A 22,571-nucleotide genomic window follows, 5' to 3' on the forward strand; every position below is an offset into this window, starting at 1 on the left:
TGACCTTCCAATTAGTAGTGCATTCATGTAACCAAGAGAGTGTGCTATAATTACTTATGCAGAGCACATTTTTAGAAAGTAGTGTTATTAAAAAGAAGCAAGATTGGTGTGATGTTATTGTAGTTATGTGCCATCAAGTCACCTACAACTCAAAGCAACCCTATGCACAATCGTTCTGAACTCTGTTCTATCCTAAGCCAATCTGTCTCTGGTACACTTGTCTCTATTACCCAGTCACTGTGTCAGTCCATGTCAATCAGGGTCGTCTTCTCCTGTGTTATCCCTCCACCCTTTTCCAAGGATTAATCCCTCACTGGTAACATGACCAAAGTGAATGAGACAGAGCTTCAAAACCCTTGCACCCAGAGAGCAAGCTGGTATCACCCTCTCCAGAAAAGACCTCTTTGTTCCCTTGGCAGTCATGGTGTATGTTCAATACGCTTCTTCAGTACCACAATTCAAAGGCATCAATTCTTCTTCTGTCATCCTTAGCCACTGTCCAGCTCTCTGATACATAGCAAGTAATTGCAAATACAAAGGTGCACCTTTGTCTCTAGACTGACATCATTGCTCTTTGTTATTTGTTGTGGTTGTGGTTATGTGCCTTCAAGTTGAGTAAGACTCATAGTGATCCTATGAGCAAAAGATTGGAACCCTGTTCTTAACTATTGTCGTTTTTCTAGGGTTTGCTGGGTTTTCAAAGGCCTGTTATTTGAAGAAGTGGATGCCAATGCTGCTTCCAAGTCTGTCTTAATCTGGGAGCTCTACCAAACCCTGTCCACCATGGGCAACCATCATGGCATCATTGCTCTTTAGCACTCTGGAAAGACCCCTGACAGCCCTCCCCAATGCAATTAGTTTACTGACTTCTTGACTGCTGGTGCCAAGAGTGTTGACTGTGGACCCAAGCAAGTTGAAATTATTGACAGGATTAATCTCTTCTCCATCTATCATGATGCTGCATTTGGCCCACTGGTGAGAATCTTTGTTTTCTTAATCTATTGAACTTCAATTCATATTAAAGACTGCAGTCCTTGACCTTCAGCAGCAGATGTTGCAGGTCCTCCTCAGTTTCAGTGAGTTGGGGTGTGTCACCTGCATAACACAAGTTGTTAAATAAATCTTCTTCCAATCTTGATGTCACATTCATCTTCATAAAGACCAGCCACCCAAATTATCTGTTCTGCACATAGATTGAAAGGGTATGGAAACAGGCTACATCCTTGATGCATTCCCTTTCTGATTTTGAACCATGCAGTGTTTCCTTGATCTATTTTGACAACTCCCTTCTGGTCCAAGTATAGGTTTCACATGAGCACAATTTAGTGTTCTGGGATTCCCATTCTTCTCAAGGATAGTGTGATACTGAGTCAGTTCCTAGTCACAGCAAACTCATGTACAACAAAACCCAGCACTGTCTGGTCCTGGACCATCCCCACAACCTTTGCTATGTTTGAGCCCATTGTCGTACCCACTGCCTCAGTTATCGTCTACAAGGTCTTCTTCCTCTTCTTTGACTCTGTTTTATGACTGGTAAAGACCTGTGCTGTCAATCCAAAGGCACGCAGTTTGAATCCAGCAGCTGCGTTAAGGGAGAAAGATGGATAGTCTCCTCCTGTGCGTTTTACTGCCTCTGAAAACCTGCTGCAGGGTCACCTATCAGTCTGTTCCAAGTAAACCATACCTAACAACAATGTCATTCTCTAGACTGGTCCCTTATGAGAATGTGACCACAGTATGAAAAACAAAGCTTCAACATCCTTGGGCTTGTTTTTTCCCCCCAAGTAATTTTATCTTTAATAACCTGACAGTGATTAACACTGTATTCAAACACTCCCTTTAAAAGAGATGCTAGCATGATTCCCTCACACATGGTTGAGGCTGGACTCCAGAAAGAAAAAGGGGCAGGAAACAGGCCTGCACAGCTCACAGACTGCAGAACTTAATTATGGAAAGCCCTGTAGGGGCAGCAGGTGGCAGATGAGACATGAAATATGAGGGGGTCCTCAGAGGACCAGATGTGGCTGCTGGATCATGAGCACCTTGAAGTGTTTCTTCATGGTGATTCGGTGTCTCAAGTACTTATCATCTGGGGAGAACCATGCAGGATGGGCTGAACAGGTCGGTTATCCCATAGGGTCAATTTCCTCAGCGTATAGACCTATTCTTCCTCCTCGTTAAGATAATATTGGAGAAAGATAACCACACTTCTGCCAGAGATCCCAACTACCTCTCCAGGAGCACCCCCTCCATCTGCCAGATCACCTCACGTATTTATCAACATCCTTGCTTTTAAGGAACTTTCTCAATGTTCTTCTCCCATGACAATGAAAGTGATAATACTATGTTCATTATTTTTCACCGACACCTTAAGTCAAATACATCAGTTCTTCTTTGGCTTTCTTTAATTATCTGTTGTGCAGTTTTCACATGCATAAAGTAAATAAAAATATCAAGGCTTGGATCAGGTGCACTTTAACCCTCAAAGTGACATCTTTATTTTTTAACACCTTAAAGAGATCAGATTTGCTCAACGCAATATAAAACTCAGTGCCTCAAACTTCAGTGAGCAGAAGCCAAGTCATAGCTGACCTTCCTGTGGGTTTTCAGACGCTGTCATTCACTTGGGAAGAGACAGCACCGTCTTTCTCTTCAGAAGCCGCTATGGGATTCAAACCTCCCAGAGCTGCTGCCTCCAGGCTTGCAGAACAATTCCATGTGGACTAGACCACCAGATGTAGTAGACTCCCTGATGCAGTTAGTCTCTTCGCACTACTTTTCCAAAAGCATATGCTGACACTAAGTACTGTCTGTGTCACATTTTGGTAGTTACTGCAGTATTTCAACCCTTTTGTAATGCTACTGTATATTAATAGGCTGCTGTACAATATAAAAATAACTTTTGGGGGAGGGGTGAGCAAGGAGAGGGGTGCAGCAATGAATGAATGGAGGTCCAGAGTCTCTGTAAATTTTCATTGAAATTAATAATTAAATAATTTTTAAAATTTTTATGTATTGGGAAACCAAAAAATGTGTTGTCCACTTTATTGCAATAGTCTTCCAACTCATTTTTCATGGTGACTGGATACTCAATTCACCAGTATCTCCAAAGAATCCCTCTAGGTCCTTTTTTTTTTTTTACTTCCATGGACCAGATTATGGATCTAAATTAAATGAAACCTTCAACAATTTCAATATTTTTCTCCATTTACCAGACTTTCTCCATAGTTTGAGTCCAGTTCTTTCTGTAGTCTTTTTTTCCATGCTGTTTTATGTTCAGATGTGACTTTATGCTGTTTTATGTTGAGTCGTAATCCATACCAATTTTTTTGTTGTTTCATGTTGAGGTGTAATCCATGAATAATAACGTAATATGATGATGATGATGATGTAATAATAATGTAATCTTTGAGTCTCATCAATAAAGGCTTTAAGTTCTCCTCATTTTCTAAGCATCTGAGACTGGGCAATGAATAAGGATGACAGAAGAAGTGATGCCTTTCAGCTGTGGTGTTGGAGAGGCACACTGAACATCCCATGGACAGCCAAAAGAACAAACAAACATTTTTTGGAAAGTGTGCATCCAGGATGCTCTTTGGAGGCAAAGATGATGAAGCTTCACTTCACATACTTCGGGCACGTTGCTAGAAGGGGCTATTCTTTGGAGAGGGAAATGATGTTTGGGGAGGTAGAGGGTGAGTGAAGGAGAGGAAGATCCTTGACCAGGTGCATTGACATAGTCACTGCTGCAATAGGCTCTAATGTGTCAGGAAGTGTGAGGATGGCACAAGGATAGGATAGGATTCAAATCTGTTTTTTATAGGGTCACTATGAGTCATCCTCGGTGACACCTAACAAAAACAACAACCAGGTTCTTGGATAATTAGCTCAGTGAAATAATATGTATGGTGAATTAAGAAAGTCTTAAGCACACTTTTGCTGATTTTAAACCATGCAGTTACCTTTTGTTCTGTTTATCATAGTTTGTTTAGGTTCTATATGAGTGCAATTAAGCATTCCAGAATTCCCAATTTTTACAATGTTATATACAATTTGGTAAAATCCACACAGTTGGGTGCCTTTTTATCATGAGTAAAACATCGGTAAAGATCTGGTATGTTTTGCTTTTGGTAAAGATCCAACTAAAGATAACCTGTCCTAACTCTGTTTAAACTTCTGGCAGTTCTCTGTCAATATTATTTCTAATATTGCAATTATTTTTAAATTATCTTCAGCAACATTTTACTTCTATGCAATATTACCTTCAGCAAAATTTTTCTTGAATGCAGTATTGATGTTTTGATAATTTCTGTATCCTGTTGAATCATCTTTCTTGGAAAGGGCAGGTATATGGATCTCTTACAGCTGGCCAAGTAACTGTGTCCCAAATGTCTCAGCCTAAGTGAGTGAGCACAACTAGCAGGTCTATCAGTGTGCAGAAACAATTCAACTTTGTTAATTCCTGAAGTGATTTTTTTTTATTATTATTTTTGTGTGAGTGTACCGTCAAATCAGATCTGACCGGTACAGGAGGAGATTGTCCCTCCTTCCCCGGCAAAGCATCTGGTGGATTCGAACCGTGCGCCTCTGGGATTGTAGTTGCAGCTCCTTGCCACTAGGCCACCAGAGCTCCCCTTGAAGTGATATTTTTCACCAATCCCTTAAGGCAGCTTGAATTCCTTTCTTCAGTATCATTAGTTCCTGATTATATGCGATCTCCTGAAATGGCTAAAGGCTATTCAATGTTTTTTGGTACAGTGACCAAAGTAAGAATTTCTATCTTTTTTAAGTTTCCTGCATCATTCAATATTTTGTCCCATAACCCTTCAGTACTCCAACTTGAAGTTTGAATCTTTTTCTTAAGACTTAAGGTGAGTTTATTCTGCATACAACACTCAATAAACTATTTTTAAAAATAATTTATGAAAATTTATTATAAAATGCTTTGAAAAAAAGTTTTCTCTATTTACTCAAGTGACTTTATTAAATACCTGTTATGTACTTAAACAGAAGTGCTTTCTTGGTTTCATTTCCTTTTCCATCTAATATATCTAGATCCCAGATAGACTATTTCAATTAGCTACAGCATGCCTTATCTTCTTGTTGTTGTTGATCGCCTTGAGTCAAGCACGACTCATAGCAACTCAATGAACAAAAAAAATGCCTGAAGCCCCTCTACAACTATCGACATTTATCAAAGTTCATAGGGTTTCCGGAGGCATGTTATTTAGGAAATAGATGCCATCCTGCTTTTACACCTTTTACAGACTTTTACAGACTTGCTTTTGCCTATCTTCTAGAACATTATACAAGTATGCAAAAGGTATTTCTTGAATTATATGTACTTAGAGTGAATTTCCTAGGGTCTTGCAGACTTTCAATTTTTAGTAATGACAACTCTCCAAAGCAATCAAATTCATATTAAAATCAGCATATTTAAACCTGTCATAGTATGTTATTATTTTTACATGCCATTGAGTCTGCCTTATCTTACACCTTTAATAACAACCATTTTATAGAGTAACTCTGGGACTGTCACTCTTTTTCTGAGTTTCCTCAACTACAAATGAAACCATTAACTACATTCTCATAGAAGGTTGTTGGGATTATATTTTATTATAGATCTAGATTACTTTGCACAGTTACTGGCATATAACAAATGCTTACTAAATATCAGCTGTATAATCAGTATGATTATAATAGCTATATTCTAGAGGACATTACATAACTGAACGCAATGAGAAACTACAAATCAGTTTTAGATTTTGTGTAGCCTTTCAGCAATGTGGCACAACAGTGGGTTCACCAGCTTGTATGTGTGGTTATTCTCTCCCTCCCGCCTCCAATCCTCATAAATGATAACCTCAACTGTTTACTACCACCCAGAAGTCCCCTATCCCATTGCCTCCCTTCTTGTTGTAATAGATGCTCATTCTATTCTGTTTTGAGTAAAGAGATTATCAGGAAATAATCTTTATTTGCTTGCTTGTTACATGAACTTCTATCTCAGTGGGGGACATGTCCCCTCCCTGTTCAAAGCTTCCTAACTCTACTTCCTCTCCAGAATCCCAAGTAGCCTCATTCTACTAATCTGTAACTTTTTCAATTCATCCTTATTGGTTTTCTCTCTGTACATAAATATGTTTAAAATCTCACATCTTAGGAAATGGGATCCAAAATACTTCAATGCTACATATTTACCTAACAACTATTTTATATTCTCAAAATTACTAAGAAGCTGTGCTGTAATCCCCAAGGCACACAGTTCAAATTCACTAGCAGCTCCATGGTAGAAGGCTGGGGATTCTCCTCCCGTGTGATTCACTGCTTCTAAAAATCTGCTGTAGAATGTGACTCAAACGGGAAACAACAACAAATGTTCATGATCAAGCTTCTTAAAAAAACTGAGGAAGGCAGTCTACTCCCTCATTCTTTGTTCTCACTCAAGTACTTGAAGCAAAGCTTATTTCCCTGACCCTTTTGTTGAAGAAGCAAGTCTCAACAGATAATTTTTAAATTGAAATAATTCAATCAGAGAATCAGCTTTGTGGTATTTTAACATCCCCTCCTATTTGCTTCAGAAATTTGACTAAATAAACATTATTACAGATAACATTGATAACTATGGGTACATTATCCTATATTTGACATTTATTATACTTTTACTGCACATGCTTCTAACTTTAAATACAATAGTTCAGCATATTTTAAAATTTATATAAATGATATATCATATGTATCATCTTGGTTTTTAATTAAAAATTTATTCAAGTTAACAGATGTAGCTCTAAAGTCATTCCATTTCTGTTCTATTGTTTTAATGCTATGATTTACTAATTCTAATATTATTGGCTATTATTTTATTTTCAGTATCACATATAATTCAACGAACACCTTTTACAGACTTGCTTTTGCCTATCTTCTAGAACATTTTACAAGTATGTAAAAGGTATTTCTTGAATTATATGTACTTAGAGTGAATTTCCTAGGGTCTTGCAGACTTTCAATTTTTAGTAATGACAACTCTCCAAAGCAATCAAATTCATATTAAAATCAGCATTGTTCTTGTTTCACATTCCTGTTAACAAAATTTATCAGACCATTTTTAATTACTGGAATTACATCTCAGTGTTCAAATCGACATTGTGGCTATCTTTATTAGTCACCCAACTGACTGTCTTTTGTTCATTTTTCTATTGAGTGATTTGTTTTTACTTGCTTTTTTATACTATCTAGACAACAAGCCTTTGCTAGTCAATGGACGCTAAGTATTTTCTCCCAGTCTGTGGCTTGTCTTTTAACAAGGCTTATGGTTTCATTTGTTACTTAAAGTTTTAAAATTCATTATATTCAAGTTTATTAATCCCCTCAATCTTTTGTTTTTGCTCTCTCACCTCTTCTTTACAAATTTCTCTATCCCAAAGCAATAAAAAACATTTGTTTCCTTCTTAATTTTTTTTTATAAACTGGTTTATTTACAAAGTTTGTATACATTGTTTTTCATACCAGATATTTCCCATTTTGAAAGTTTTGCTTTTTCATATATAAACTATCAGGAAAAAACTTTTGTATACGGGTAGTTATTTGACCTAGAGTTATTCACTGAAAATTTCTTCTTTCCCACTGACTGTAATATCAGTTATGTCACATAGAGTTAACCTGTGAACAACACAGATTTGAACTGTGAAAGCTGACCCTTGAAAAACATTTGAGTGTAAACTACACGGGCACCAGTGTTAAAGTGCCCACTTAAAATGCCACGTGACTCTAAATCTAAAAAACTCCAGGTGACTCAATAAACTCTAGGGAAAGACAAACTTCTCACACAGAAATGATAAAAAAAAAATACTTGAGCTCACAGCATAGCAACGGGGGGAGGGTGGGGAGTGGAATCTGTAAACGAGCCCATGGAATTCAAACACATGCTGTTCAGGGCCAGCTGTACTAGGGCTCTATATTGGGTTTGCTTTTCTATTCTACAGGTCTATTTGTTTATCCTTACCCTTATACACAGCACTATCTTAATTGCTGTTGTGTACCCTTTAGTTGGTGCTGACCCTCCAATGGGTTTTCAGAGGCTGTAAACTGCATGGGAGGAAATGCCCATCTCTTTCCCACAGAGCTGCTGGTAGATCTAAAATATGTGCCTTTGGGTTGGCACAGCAGCTCTTTATCAACAGGCCACCAGAACTCCCTATGGTAACCTAGTTACCATATCTTCAAAAATCATTTTATAGACAAAAAGAAATGTCCCTAATTTTGCATACTTTAAAATTATATTTGCTATTCTTGATGTTTTCCTTTTTAATGTGAACTCTGTCGCTGTAAGGTACCATTGAGTCACTACAACTCACAGCAACTCTATGAACCTTGTGTTACCCTGCACCATCCAGAACATCTGCCACGCTCGTCTATTTTTTTAAAAATTTTTTAAATTTTATTATTTTGTGTGTGTGTACCGTCAAATCAGATCTGACTGGTACAGGAGGAGATTGTTCCTCCTTCTCCAGCAGAGCATCTGGTGGATTTGAATCGTGCACCTCTGGAATTGCAATACACCTTCTTGCCACTAGGCCACCAGAGCTCGGCTGCTCCAGTCTATTTTTACAGTCATGATGTAAACCCATCTCTTTCAGGGCTGTCAGCTCTGTCACTGACCCTCAGGGCTGTCAGCTCTGTCACTGACCCTCGACCTTTCCCAGCACAATGTCTTTTTCCAAGGACTGGCTCCTCCTGACAGCATGTCCAAAGTATGTGAGGCAAAGGTCCACCATCCTTGCCTCCAAGGAGCAAGTTGTTTGCACCTCCTCCAGCAGATTTATCTGTTCTTTTGGTAGTCCATGGGATAGTCAATGCTCTCTGCCAACACAATTCAATGGCATCAATTCTTCTTCAGTCATCCTTAACTGTCCCACTTTCAGATGGATAGGAAGCAACTGAAAATACCATGGCTTGGCTCAGGCACAACCTAAGTCTTTTATCCTAACTCATTAGCACTTTGGAGAGGTCCTTGGCAGTCGATTTTCCCAATACAAGATGTGTTTTGATTTCTTGATGGCTGCTGCCATGGGTTTTGAGCTCAATGTAAATGTCAGATGCACTTAAGTCCAACCAAAACTTTACACAAACAAATATGCTCTTAGGATTTAGAAAGAAAAAGTGGTGATAGTGGTCAGCTTTGCCTTGTTTCTCCCTTCAAGAATCGCTTCTACCATTAAATCTCACCATTAAATAGGGCAGATTTTCAGAAGATTCTTTTTTTTTTTTTTCAGAAGATTCTTTGATAGCTATTCCTTATCAGAAGAAGGCAGTTTCTTTCCTCCTACCTCTAGTTCCTGGTTTACTTATTTCATTATAAGATGTGATGGGCAGTGCATAAGAAAGAGAAGACTCTCAGGAAGAGCAGGGGCTATAAAATGACCATCACTAGATTTATGAACTGGTGAGCAGGTGGACAAGTCTTTCACTAGGATTTTGAATCTAACAGGAAAAAGATTTTTAGGAAAGAAGATGGTGAGTTTGGTTAAATTTGAGGTATTGCTGAGACATTCAAATAAAGAGATCTCATAGACACGTGCTGACCAGTAGGGCAGTCGCTATTCACATGCAGCTACTGAGAACCTCAAAAGGGGCTGGTGTAAGACAAGATAATGCCAGAAATGTTCATACCAACTTTTAAAAACCTATTATTAAAAAAGTTTTTAAAAAGAATTCATTAATATCTTCATATTAATTACATACTTGAGATGTCAGTATTTTTAAATACCAGGTTAAATAAAACATATTAAAAGAATTGTACTTTTTAAACATTTTTAATGTGACTACCCTGAAAAATTTCTATCATATATGTTACTCCTTTTATGTTTGTACTGAATACTAGTAGTATTGGTGATGACTGTTGTTGTTGTGTAATGTCGAGTTGGAACGGACCCACAGCTGACCTTCGGTGAGTTTTCAGAGGCAGTTAATCACATATGAGAAGACTGCCCATTCTTCTCCCACGGAGCAGCTGGTGGCCTCGAACTGCGTGCTTTCGGAATTGCTGCGCAGCTTCTTGCCAACAGGCCACCAGAACTCCCTATGTCCTAGTCCTAGGAGGTAAATATTCATGAAATAGAGATTTTCAAGTCATAATCTTATCTGTGCTTTTGGTGTAAGTGAATCTGCCCAAAAGTATACTGCGTGAATAAGGGACTAATGCACCCAAACATAATTTAATTTACAAAATACCATTTACCAAAAACTTCTTGGGGACATTTGTTTGCAAGTTAAGAGACACAGAAGCAATATAAATAATGAGATTCTATGTTCTAATGAAGTCAGATCACAGCTCACATTTAAAAAAAAAAGAATTACAGCACTATTATTCTCATTGAATAGAAGCTTCCTCTGTAGAATTTTTTATATCTATGCAAAGGAGCGTGACTGATAATCCCACATAATCCGATACTGTTAACCAACCTGATGAAAAGGGTCATCTCTATATTCTTTTTTCACATAGGGATTAATCTGAGGATTTTCCACATCAGTCTCACTGGTGCAAGACGAACGGCATTCTGCACAATGTAACAAGTCTTCCCATAACACATCTTCTGTTTCAGATTCGGGCCTTGTGCTCTCAGAATCCTGTCTGGAACTTGAACAGCGAGAGCTGCAACTAGTACCCGATTTAGGGGCATCCTGAAATCAAGATATTCTTTGACATTAATACAATTTATGTACCCTTTGCAACTCAAAGGATGCTATCAGAGCCATATATTGTTATTACTTGCTAAAACACAAATACACTGTCAAAGGACAGTGAAAACAGGTAGTAAAACTTTAAAAAAAAAAAACCCACATACTAGGATTTAAGGAGTTAACAATGTCCTACATAAAATTTACTTAATTTTACACCTCAACTAAAGTTTTGCTTGGCACACTGAGGCTATGCTAGTTTCTGCTTAAATTTTACATAAAATCCAGAATTCTGGCATCCTAAATTCATATACTCACTACTATTAACCAATTTAAGTGTGTTTACTGGAGTTATTTTCTTACTCTAGCCTTTTTAAAATTTTTAACCAACATCTGATTTATATACTACTTCTATTTTTCAAACAAGCTCAACAAATTGACACAAAATTAACAAAAAATAAAAATACCATGCAATCACTATTTTATATTTATGAACTAGTCTATAAAAGTAAAAAAAACCCTGAAAAGTTTCATTTAAATAATTTCTAAATAATGTATCCTCTCCTAGGAATACTTACTGTACAAAATAGAGGCTTCATAACAAAACGTTTATCTTTTTATAAATTTTATTTTCAAAATTAAAAGAACTGACACTAAATGAAAACAGTAATAGCCATTCTTATCAACTATACCCTAAATTTCAAATTTTAACTTTTTTAGCTGTCCTCTCACTAAAATTTGTGAATTCTACCTTTAAAATGTTTGCTCTTTATTCTTGTCTCTTTCCCATACTATCACTAGAGTCTCAAGTAAGTTGCTTAAGAATCTTTCAAGAAGACCCAGTCTCTCTCTAGATCAACTATGCTTTTTCAGTCATTCTTAGCTGCACATTTTCATCCTCTCTCCTACCTTCCCCCGCTTGCAGTCGACTTTGCAAAGCACCTCTTGTTTCGGATTGTTGTCATACCAGACTAACCTTTTTTAAAGTGCAATTGTTATTTAACTCTTTTCAAAAAAGATCCTATGTTGTTGCACAATTTGATGGGGTGGGGAGGAGCACGGCAGTGAAAGAAATGGGAAAGATCCAGTGTGGAAAACAATGTATACAGACTTCGCAAATAAACTAGTATAAAATAAATTAATTAAATAAAATAAAATTAAAAAAAAGAAAGAATGATTCCTTCTGTGGCTCCCCATTGGTCTCCTGGACAAAGTTAGGAGTCCCATTACCCAGCATGCTCGTCTTCCCACAGCATGATCCTTTGGGGCTCTGTCTTTCACTTCTCCCTCTACACAGCCCCTTTTCCAGTGACAGCTGATTACTTCCTAGGCCCTAAACACAGTTTGCTCTTTGCCAGTTTAGTCTTTGATTTTGTTCCTATCACTTATCACTAATCCAGTTCTCCTTTAGAGCCTATTCAAAGAAGTGGCAGAAAAATACCAACCTGAACCATTTTTCTAAGCCTCAGTTTCTTTATTTACCAGTTGAGAATAGAACTGTCCTAGTTAAAGAAGTGGTAAAAATAAAAGAAGCTATAAAGCTGGCACAAAACAGAAATTCAAGAAATGTGTATTTAAAGTCTTTTACTCAGAGTGATTTCCTTGTCACCAAACTGAGTTATTATGTATATTCACTTGACACACATTATTTTTTCCAGCATTGATAACATTATTTTCATTATTTTAATATTCATGTGTTTCATATACTCTAATTTATTCTAGTTGGTCTCAAACAAACTAAATAGTAAGTGCACAAAGGACAAAAAGCAAACAAATCTTTTTTGACGTGCTCACCAAAAGTAATAAAATATTTTGTATGAATGAGATACAATATGATGATGGTTTCACTGTATTAGAAAGGGGTATCACGAATATATACTTAGTTTGCTGAAAGAGTGCTTGCAGGGAGAATTGTTTCATGGAAAGGGGTAGTAAGTTTAGTATGAGCTGAAAAGAATAATGAAGACATAAACAAAAACTAAAGGGCAAACATCAGTCTTTGTTTTATAAAAATGCACAAAAAATATTTCATACTCACTAAGTCATCAGAATATCTGAAGTATAAATGATTTTCATCCTACAGTTTTCATTCCATTGAAAGGCACAGAAATTGTTCAGTATCAGCAATTGCTAATTTAAAATTTTTAAAAGCTAACCTAGCTGTCACTGAAATTTTATACAGACTTGGTAATCAGAAATAGGTAACATGATAAAAGACCTGATGATTTAATGGAAATGAATGAGTGGTATCAGAGCTAAGGAAATAATTTGTAATTCTCTGCAAAGAAATACCTGCAATTCTTTGTAAGTGTTTTTTTGCCAAATATTGACTAATAAAATCATTTTGTTAACGTTAAACATAACAAATATTGCCGATAATTGCTTATAGTTCAAACAGAATTTCAGCTGTTATATTTAGATGATTAATGGTTATCTTGAATTTTACTACAAATTGCTGAATTTTAAAAATGAAATTTTGTAATTAGTGAATATAGTTCTAGCTTACCACATTTAATTTGGTTTGCTCTGCTTTTAAATATTTACAGACAGGAAGTTAATTGCTCTGCTTTTAAATATTTACAGACAGGAAATTAAAACTGAACATACAGCCAAACCTTGAGGAAAGTGATTATTTAATGGGAACAAGCATTTACAATATAAATGCTTTGGCCGGGTAATTTGCACATCATTTACTTAATCCTAACCATCAATGGCCATGGTAGCAGCAGTTGGGAAATCTGATCATATATTGCACTGGGAAAATCTCTGACAGGACCTCTTTTAAGTCTTAAAGAGCAAGGTTGTCACTTTAAGGACTAAGGAGCAGAGTCATAGTGTTTTCAATCACCTCATAGGCATATGAGAGTTGGACAATGAATAAGGAAGACTAAGAATTGATGCCTTTACACTGTAATGATGGCAAATAATATTGAATATTATGGACTGCCAAGAGAATTTGCCATATGAAATTTGTTTTGGAAGGAGTAAATCCAAAATAGCATGAAGGTGAGGGTGACATTCTGTTTTTTAATTCTCAGATACTTAGGACATGCAATTAGAAGAAGCCAGTCCTGGAGAGAGAAACTATGCTTGGTAAAACAGAGGGTCAATGAAAAAGAGGAAGACCCTTAAAGAGATGAGGTCACATCTTTAAGAGAGGGCTGCAACAATGGGTTCAATCAAGCACCAGCAACTGTAAAGATCATGCAGGACAGACAATGTTTCCTGCTGTGTACATAGGTTTGCCATGAGTTGGAACATAGTCAATGGCATCTAATAATAACAACAGCAACAATAATAACAATATTCTGATAAGGCTAGCCTTATTATTTTTTGTTGTTGTTGTTGTTATATACCCCACATACCTGACCCCACTGTCACAGTCACTGTATTAAAATGAAACTCAAAATAAGTTTTAAAAAGTTCACTAATTTTTCTAAATTGTGATGTGCCTTTCCATCAAATGCCACCTTGGCTAGATAAAAAACCTTATCTATAGTAGGGAAGAAAGCCTGAAGACAATTTGGAGGGCTGAACAAAGTGAGACAGACTTAAACCAGGACAAATACTTAAAGGAAGTTGTCAGATCCCCAGGACACAGTTTCCATCCTAGAAAAGGATTCACGTACGACCTTAACCAAAGGAAAGAGGAAGCAGCTAATTAGATATACTCAATCCTCAAGTTACCACTGAGATCTATTCTTAACTATGTTGTTACAAGTGTGTTTGAACCAGGTGCATACAGTCCTTATGTAACCTTACTTAAGTGCAAAGATGATTTAAAAGTTGCACTTGAAGCAAGTGAAGGATGAAGAGTATGTTAAGAGTAGGGGGTTGGTTCAATTGCTTCCAGTGGGGAAAAATTTACATTATAGGGTGAGTTTCTGAAAGGATGTCTGTAACTCAAGGACTGGCTATAAACAGCAGAAGAAAAAGAACCATGGGGATTAATTGAAAGCAGATTAAATGGCAAGACCTTCATAATACTTATCCTACCAGCATATCAGATGATTGAAAAATTAAAGTTCCATATAGAGGTTTTCGTATGTGTCACTATGTGAAAGGTTTACAACAAGTGGTTGGATCACTGCTTGGTCATCAGGAATGAAATATTTCAATAAATTGTTACTGTCTCACTCCTAAAGACAGAAAACTAATAAGATTTTGAAGAGAGATAGTAAATAATTAATACTATACAGATGTAAAAGTGCACTGCCTCACTTCTGTCTTATTCAAAGGCGGGTAGGGTTGGGTTGTTGTTTTTTTTTTAATTTTACAAATGCCATTTAAAATTAAGATCATCAAAATATTTTTTAAAAAAGAATACAGCTTTTAAATATCATCCAGCTACACATGAAGAACTCAAAGACCAGATCTTATTTTTATAGAGTCTTCTGAATTACTGAGAAATTGAAAACTACCAAGGTTTATTAGGTAAATAGCCACCTTATTCAGGCTGATAGCTGTTACATAAAAACGAAATCTTAAGCAATGTATTTACTTAAAATATAAGATGGTGTTCTCCAGGAGTCTCAACAGTTCAAAATACAGCTGCAAATCAAGAAGAGCAAGGGGGAAAGAATTCTAAACTAAAATGAGTAGAGGAGAGCAGCAATAACCCTCTAGCTTCAGTCCAGTTCCACATAGTATAGACACAGATGACTAAGACTGTGAATCCCCCAAGTCTGGCTAGCTGGTTTAAAGACAGGGAATAGATTACCAGATAATGGGGGTGAGGAGGCAAGGAGCAGATACCCTAGTATCTATGTCTAACAGTTCAGATCATTTGCTCACAGGGTCCTTATGATGTGACTTGCAGGTACCTAACAAAACAACAATGACTGTCATAGCGAGCACAACCAGAGCAACCAGGAAGGTGAACCAGAGATGCTATCACAAAGAAAAGTCCACAAAGAATAACATCTCTTCAAATCTTAACAGGTTGAATGTATAGCTGTATTTCAGTAAAGCTTAATAGTTATTTTTCAGGATTTTTCTAAGTCATCAGGAGAAAAAAAAATCAAGTTTAAAAAGGGACGGAGGTAATGTTTTTTGAAAAATCACATAACAACTAATTAATTTGTCTGGAAGCCAGATGATGGAACATGAATGTTGAAAATAGAATGTGAAGATATTTTTTAAAAATTAAATTCTTTTCCTATTTAAATAGTTTTAAGATATGTGATAGAATTGGAAATAAGTTTGGAGAAACTAAAAAAAAAAAAAAAGGAAAAAAGAACAGGTGACAGTGTGAATGAAATTGCTTCAAATAATGAGTTCTCTATACTCAAGAAGTTATGAAGCTCTTCAAATAACAGGGGAGGGGGCAAAGGACTCAAGTGTTCACAGACTGAATCTCCCTCTTTAAAAGTAATCAGCAAACTGACTCTAAGAGTCTTCAGAAATAAAAGACAAAATGAGTGTAAATGTCTCAATTTGTGTGCAGTACATGAATCGGAACTGGCTACTCTATAAAACTAGAACATGTAACAAGAGATACAGATGGGAATTTTTGTTATTACAATAGTAATATTCAAGTATTGAAAGGAGTGTCCAATTAATAACATAAGAGACATGAACAGCCAAAGTGTATACCTCATTAGGGTAATGTTTCTTATAATGGTGTGACTTTCTATTTCGAAGAATGCTTTCAGAAGTCCTGTCCATGCGACGTCGTAATGGGTATCCTGTTTCGGGCCCTTCCTCACTGGAGACTTCATCCGAGACATTAGCGATTGTCCTTTGGGCATCCTAAATTGAGAGGAGAGAAAGAGGATTGGATGTGATTTATAGTAAGAGTTTGTAGCTCTAACACTGACAAATTTAAAATGATACATGCACATATACGAATTCTTATTTATCTAGTGTAGCTATTACAGAACCACAAGTGCATGGCTTTCACAAACATTTATTCTCGCACATTTTAGGAGGCTAGAAGTCCAAATTTAGGGCACCAGCTCTGGGGGAAGGCTTTCTCTGACAACTCTTGAGGAAGAACTTTACCTTCTTTCAACATTTGTGGGCCGAGGATCCCTTGGAGGTCTCCATGTGCCCTGGCATCAATCTTCTTGTGAGTCTGGGAGGTTCACAATGCAGAGGAACCTTGGGTCCAAATGACAAGCACCTGTCCAGACTTTTCTTTTTTCAATTATTAAGTCTTTCTAATCTCCGCTCAGTTTTTAAATCTCTTTATAACTCAGAGACTGACCTACTGTATATCAGACTTATTAACATAAATTCCATTATAATCTTGCCTCAGTAATATCATTGGAGCTAGGATTTACAACACAAAGGATAATTACATGAGATTAATAAATGGAGGATAATTACATAATACTGAGAATCATGGTCCAGTCAAAGTAACACATATTTTGGGAGAGACAACTGAATTCATTACATATGGAATATAAACACCACTTCAAAATACCTTTAAATGCCAAAGTCATTTATTGTTGTGGGAACTCACCCATAGCTGACCCCTCATCCTTTCAGAGGCGGTCAACTGCATGGTAGAAGACTGCCCATCTTTCTCCCCTGGAGTAGCTGGGGAGTTTAAAGTACGTATCTTTGCACAGGCAGTACAATTCCTTATCATTAAGCCACCAGAGCTCTCTAAGTAATCTACTAGTACTACCTTATTATCTGACTGAAACAATGGTTGCATGTGCGGATAGACTGCAAAAATGGACTTAAGAATGGCAGAGATAATGGGATGACACAGGATAGAGCAAGATTTCAATCTGTTGTTCACAGGGTCGCTATGAGTTGGAGTTGACTCAATAGAACCTAACAGCACCACCACCTGATTTTCTAGAAATGTAAGGTATTAGTGATTATACTTTTACTTTTATTTTAAATGTAATAAAATGATTCTACATAATTTGTCAAATACTGTCCTATAAAGTTTTTCTCAGCCAAAGATTTTAAACTGTTTACAAAATTAAGGACCATAAAATGGAACAAAAGCAGGACAGAGACTATCTAAAGGAGCTGAGAGAACAGAAGTTAACCAGGCATTGTGGTGTACTTTATATATTTTCTCAATTAAAAGATGTTATCAACTATAATGTCCACTATTGATCTAATAAAGATTTAAAGGACAGAAGCATATAACAGGACTGTCTATATGCACATACCAGATAGATATTTTGTACCTATCTATTTGTAAGAGGAGAACTGGTGGCACAGTAGTTAGCTGGTGGTTCAAACCCTCCAGCTTCTCCATGAGATAAAAGATAAAGCAATCTGTTTCTATCAAGAATTTGTATTCTGGCGACTGTACAGCCCTACAGAGTTACCATGTGTTAGAACTGACTTGACAGCAGTGGTATTTGTAAAGACATCCAGAATTAAAATATTCTATAAATCTCTATCTTCTCCCATGAGATTAAATGCTCTGAAAACCGAATGGAGGGTCAGCTATGTGTTGACTCCAACTCACTGGTATACAACAATAACAACAACATGAGACTCTAGAGAGTAAATTTTATTGATATTGTCATGTTTGTCTCAAATACACAAAAATATGTTGGAAAATTGTATGCATACAAGCTTATTAATAAAAGACATACACTGAAGGATTGGCAATTATGTGAGGCTGACATTATCAGAGAAGTAAATATTTGAAATAATAAAACCAGAAAGGACTACATGTTTTCAAATGTCATGAAAATATGTGCACTGCTGGGTAATTCCACATATCTAACATAAGAGTAGAAAAATCTCTTCATCAATTTTTCTCAATCCAAAATGTTTCTCTTTACATTCTTCAATATCATAAAGAGTTTTTAATTTGAGATTGTTGGTTGTAACACTTTTTATAAAAAGTAAATTATTTAATTAGAAAATTCAGCAAAACAAAGAGTAAATATTAGGCTCTGTGACAATAAACCCATGGCCTTTTTAACTATTTTTTTAAAAAACTAAACAAATTATAGTCATCCTTAACAGAGTTCTATAAAAACTGTTTTCAGCTTGAAAAACAAAGCAAAATAGATGTGCTAACATAAAAAATAAGAAAAACAAGATATTTTCTAATAGAAAATATGAATGGAAAAAGAAGTCTTAGTACAGATTCCAGTATAATCTGGATGGTCCATTTAATATAAATTCTTATGGACGCGGGGAAAGAAAAATTAAGGCCTAACAGATATCAGCTACTAATTATAGTGTGTCAACATTTTAGCCAGAATAAGCCAGGCTACTAATAATAAACCATTCTAGTTTAACTATACTATTTTCTACTTAATCAATGTGACTTACGAAGATCCACAGAAAAAATTCTGAATATATGTAATTCAGAAACTAAACAATTCAAGGGCAACTATTATATCCAGGTCACTGAATATCATCTCCTGTAAAAATCACAGAAGCCATGTTGGGGGAAGCACGCTTACTTTGGTGGGAATGTTCCTCAGTGTTCCTGTGCTCCAGGATGCCTCTTCTGAGCGAATGGTTTCACACCGGGTTTCATGGTTTTGGATTCCATCTTCATTGCTTTTAACGGTCTTTTTCCCATCCAGGGAGACATAGCCATTGTCAGTCTCAGTTGATTTATCAATTGAATTCTTTATTTTCTTTGATCTAAAAAAGGAAAATGTGCAGAAACATAAAATAACATGGCTTATATTGGATGGATAGTGATGGAAATTATGATCTGTCACTAACTCATTAGGCCATAATTTCCCAGCATTGTAACAGCTATCCTTGTTCTTACAAAAACCACTGCTGAAATAAAATACCTACCAAATAAAACAAACACATACATTAAAATACTACTCTTTTCAATTCAGGTTTTGACATCTTACAAATAGCAATTCTAAGGGACATGCCCTAATATATGAAAAGGTCTTTAGCAAAATCAATTTGTCTCTGAACAAATTCTAGGATCAAAATGCTGCTCACTGTATTACAGTTAATAATATATTTCAAAGTTTTATTTTTAAAAAAGTCTTAGTAATTTTTAGGTTAAATACCAATTAATAATTTAGTTTCATCTGATACATTAGTTTCCCCAGGTATATATAAGAATATATAAATATACCTGAAAAATTTATTTTCATATACAGTAGATATAAAATATAAAACTTCATGAAAAAATAATAACCAGACATAGATTCTAGAGAATGGTTAAAGTGAAACACACAAAGAAAACAAAGAAGTAGGCTCTTTCACCCACTGAAAGTAATCTTACCACCTGAAAAAAGATACTGTTACTATGTGCCATCAAGTCAGAACCAACTCACTTTGGACCCTCCAACATGTTTTTAGAAGCAGTAAACTGCACATGTTTATCCCAAGGAGTACAAGGTAGATTCAAACCTTCTGCCTTTGGGTTGCTAGTGCAATTCCTACCCACTAGGCCACCATTATTTCCATAGATCCATAACTTCAGAACATAATGGCTTGAGTTGAAAATACTGTATTTACTCAGTATATAAGACAATATAAGAAAACATAACAAGACATATTTTGATTCTCAGGTAAAAAAATATTTTTAATAATTTCTATCCAGAGACTACAGTGGGTGAAAGAATACAGAGAAATGGTTAATAGAAATATAATGTAAGTTTGAAAGAGAAGTAAAATGTGCTCATTGCAGATTAAGTCTATCATAAAACATCAGTAAAAACAAGTATATTGAATTATATTTAAATATTCTCCCCAGAATGTAACGTTTTCAATAAACGGCAAATAAAATTTATGTGAGTACACCTCATTTACCCATTCATTACCTGACATTTTGCAATTTTTATCATAGTAAAAAGTCTGGTATCTATTTTGTGCATCAATGATTCTACCTGGCAGTAATGAACACTAAGGTTTGAGGCAAGTGTAATGTTAGCTGTAATGGTTAAGATCATGTGCCAATGTACTCAGGCCATGATTCTCAGAGGTTTGGCAGCTATGCAATGATGCAGTCATCCTGTTTTGTGATTTGATGTGGTCATCCTCTATACTGGCATAATGTTGATTTCTGTACATTAACCTAGGCTATTAAACATAGCCATGTTGTTAAATGAGAAGAAGAGTGTAGACCTCTTTCATGTAAGTAAAAAACCAAAAGCAGAACATGTCCAAAAAAAATGTAATGATCATCTACTCTCAGTATTATTTTTTAAAATGCTCAGGAAAATACTATCTTTAACACAGCAGTTAGTTCAACTGGAATTGCGCTTTCAGAACTGAGAAGGATCATGTAAGGTACTGTCAAGTTTACTACATGTCATGGAGACCCTGTGAACAATGAACCTGAACCCTGCCCTGTTCTGTGCCATCCTCATATCTCTGACACACTTGAGCCCATGATTACAGTCACTGTGTCAACTATCTTGTGGTGGGTCTTCCTCTCTTTCACTGACCCTCCTCTACCTTTCTAAGCATGATGTCACTTTCTAAGGTTTGGCAGTATGTCCAAAATATGTGACTTGAAGTTTCGCCATCCTTGCTTCCGAGACACACCCTCACTGCACCTTCTCCAAGATAGATTTACTTGTTCTTTTGACAGTCCATGGGATACGCAGTACTCTTCTTCAACACCACAGCTCAAAGGCACTAATTCTTCTTTGGTCATTCTCATTCACAGTCCAACTTTCAAATACATAGTAAGTAACAGAAAAGACCATGGCTTGAATCAAATGCACCTTTGGCTTTAAACTGGCTCCTTATCACCTAGGAGAGGTCCCTGATAGCAGGCTTTCCCTATGCCACATGTCTTTTTTTATTTCTTGACTGCTAGTACTAAGGGAACTGACTTTAGAACATACCTAATTTTGTAATAATTTTTTGTTTTGTTTTTTTAAAAAAGGAGCCTAAAGTATAAAGAGATCTAAGTAGCTTTATAAAGGCAACATAGTCAGAGGTAAACCTGACACTGGAGTATAGAACTATAAAATTACATGTTCCATGCTACCATCAACAGCTTACTCTCTGGGAAACTGCCTGGTTAGATGTCTTTGTATTATACTCATCACAGCCTAGAAAGTTTCTATGTTGTACAAACAACTTTAGTCCCAACTTTCTCCTGCAAGGTTTCAGGTTTCGAAATGGAACAGACAAGCCATACTTCCTACAACTGCAGTAAGGCCCTGACACCACTAAAACAAAAATCATCCAGACCACATCTCCCCAGAGTTCCAAGACTCTGAAGTCCAATCCTGTGACAGTTTACTTCATATATAACACTTGGAGGCAAAGGCAGACCACGTAAGCAATGAGCCATAGAACAAAGATCACTTAAGAGGGGAGAGAAAGTGGATTATAGTAGAGAAAATTGGCAAAACCAGAAACTAACAAATAGGCAAAATTGAGACCTGAAACAGAAACCAAGGCTACCCCTTCAATCACTATGAAACATGTAGGTGTAGGAAAAGATAGAGGATGTAAAGTTTACTGATAAAATGGTGGAAACTCAAACAAAGAGAAGAGGGAATGTGCAGGAGAGGCATTTACGAAGGCATGTGGAAGGACATGGGGATAAATTAGACTCGACTGGACGAAAAGGGATGAAAGAGGGAAACGAAGCTGGCAGAACCATTAACCTGACAAGGTTAATCAGTAAAAATCTGTCTACTATGGAGATTGATTTTGGAATTTAGATGCACTGTTATCAATTGTGCTTAGCCGTACATGTTCATATCCTTGAAGATGTATCATGGAAGTGTTTCCAAAATCAATCTCCATAGTAGTCTATGTGTTTCCTATTGCCAAAGGGGCCCTTTAGAGTAGTGAGAGATCTTCACCCTGAAACCCACAGCGTCCCTTTTCAGCAGGAAGTAGGTAAGAGAATATGCCGTCCCCTTTTCCTTATGAATCAGGGTGAAGTCTCTCTCAGGGAGGAGTGATAGGGAACAGCAAGGGACACACTGACAAAGGAGATTAATCAGAACTGGCTT

General features: G+C 36.3%; 1 protein-coding gene across 3 annotated transcripts in view; it reads right to left on the reverse strand.

The window, feature by feature from the left end:
• Positions 1-22,571, reverse strand: part of PHTF2 (putative homeodomain transcription factor 2) — a 116,603-nt gene that overhangs the window by 21,860 nt on the left and 72,172 nt on the right. For all 3 annotated transcript variants that reach the window (XM_006882597.1, XM_006882595.1, XM_006882596.1), the window contains 3 exons: positions 19,074-19,260; positions 16,273-16,428; positions 10,462-10,680 (listed from right to left, as the gene is read on the reverse strand). In XM_006882597.1, coding sequence (XP_006882659.1) covers positions 10,462-10,680; positions 16,273-16,428; positions 19,074-19,260 — 562 coding nt within the window. The remainder of the gene's footprint in view (positions 1-10,461; positions 10,681-16,272; positions 16,429-19,073; positions 19,261-22,571) is intronic.

Source organism: Elephantulus edwardii, unplaced genomic scaffold, assembly GCF_000299155.1.
Source record: "Elephantulus edwardii isolate Elephantulus edwardi_28Jun2011 unplaced genomic scaffold, EleEdw1.0 scaffold00022, whole genome shotgun sequence".
NCBI lineage: Eukaryota > Metazoa > Chordata > Mammalia > Macroscelidea > Macroscelididae > Elephantulus > Elephantulus edwardii.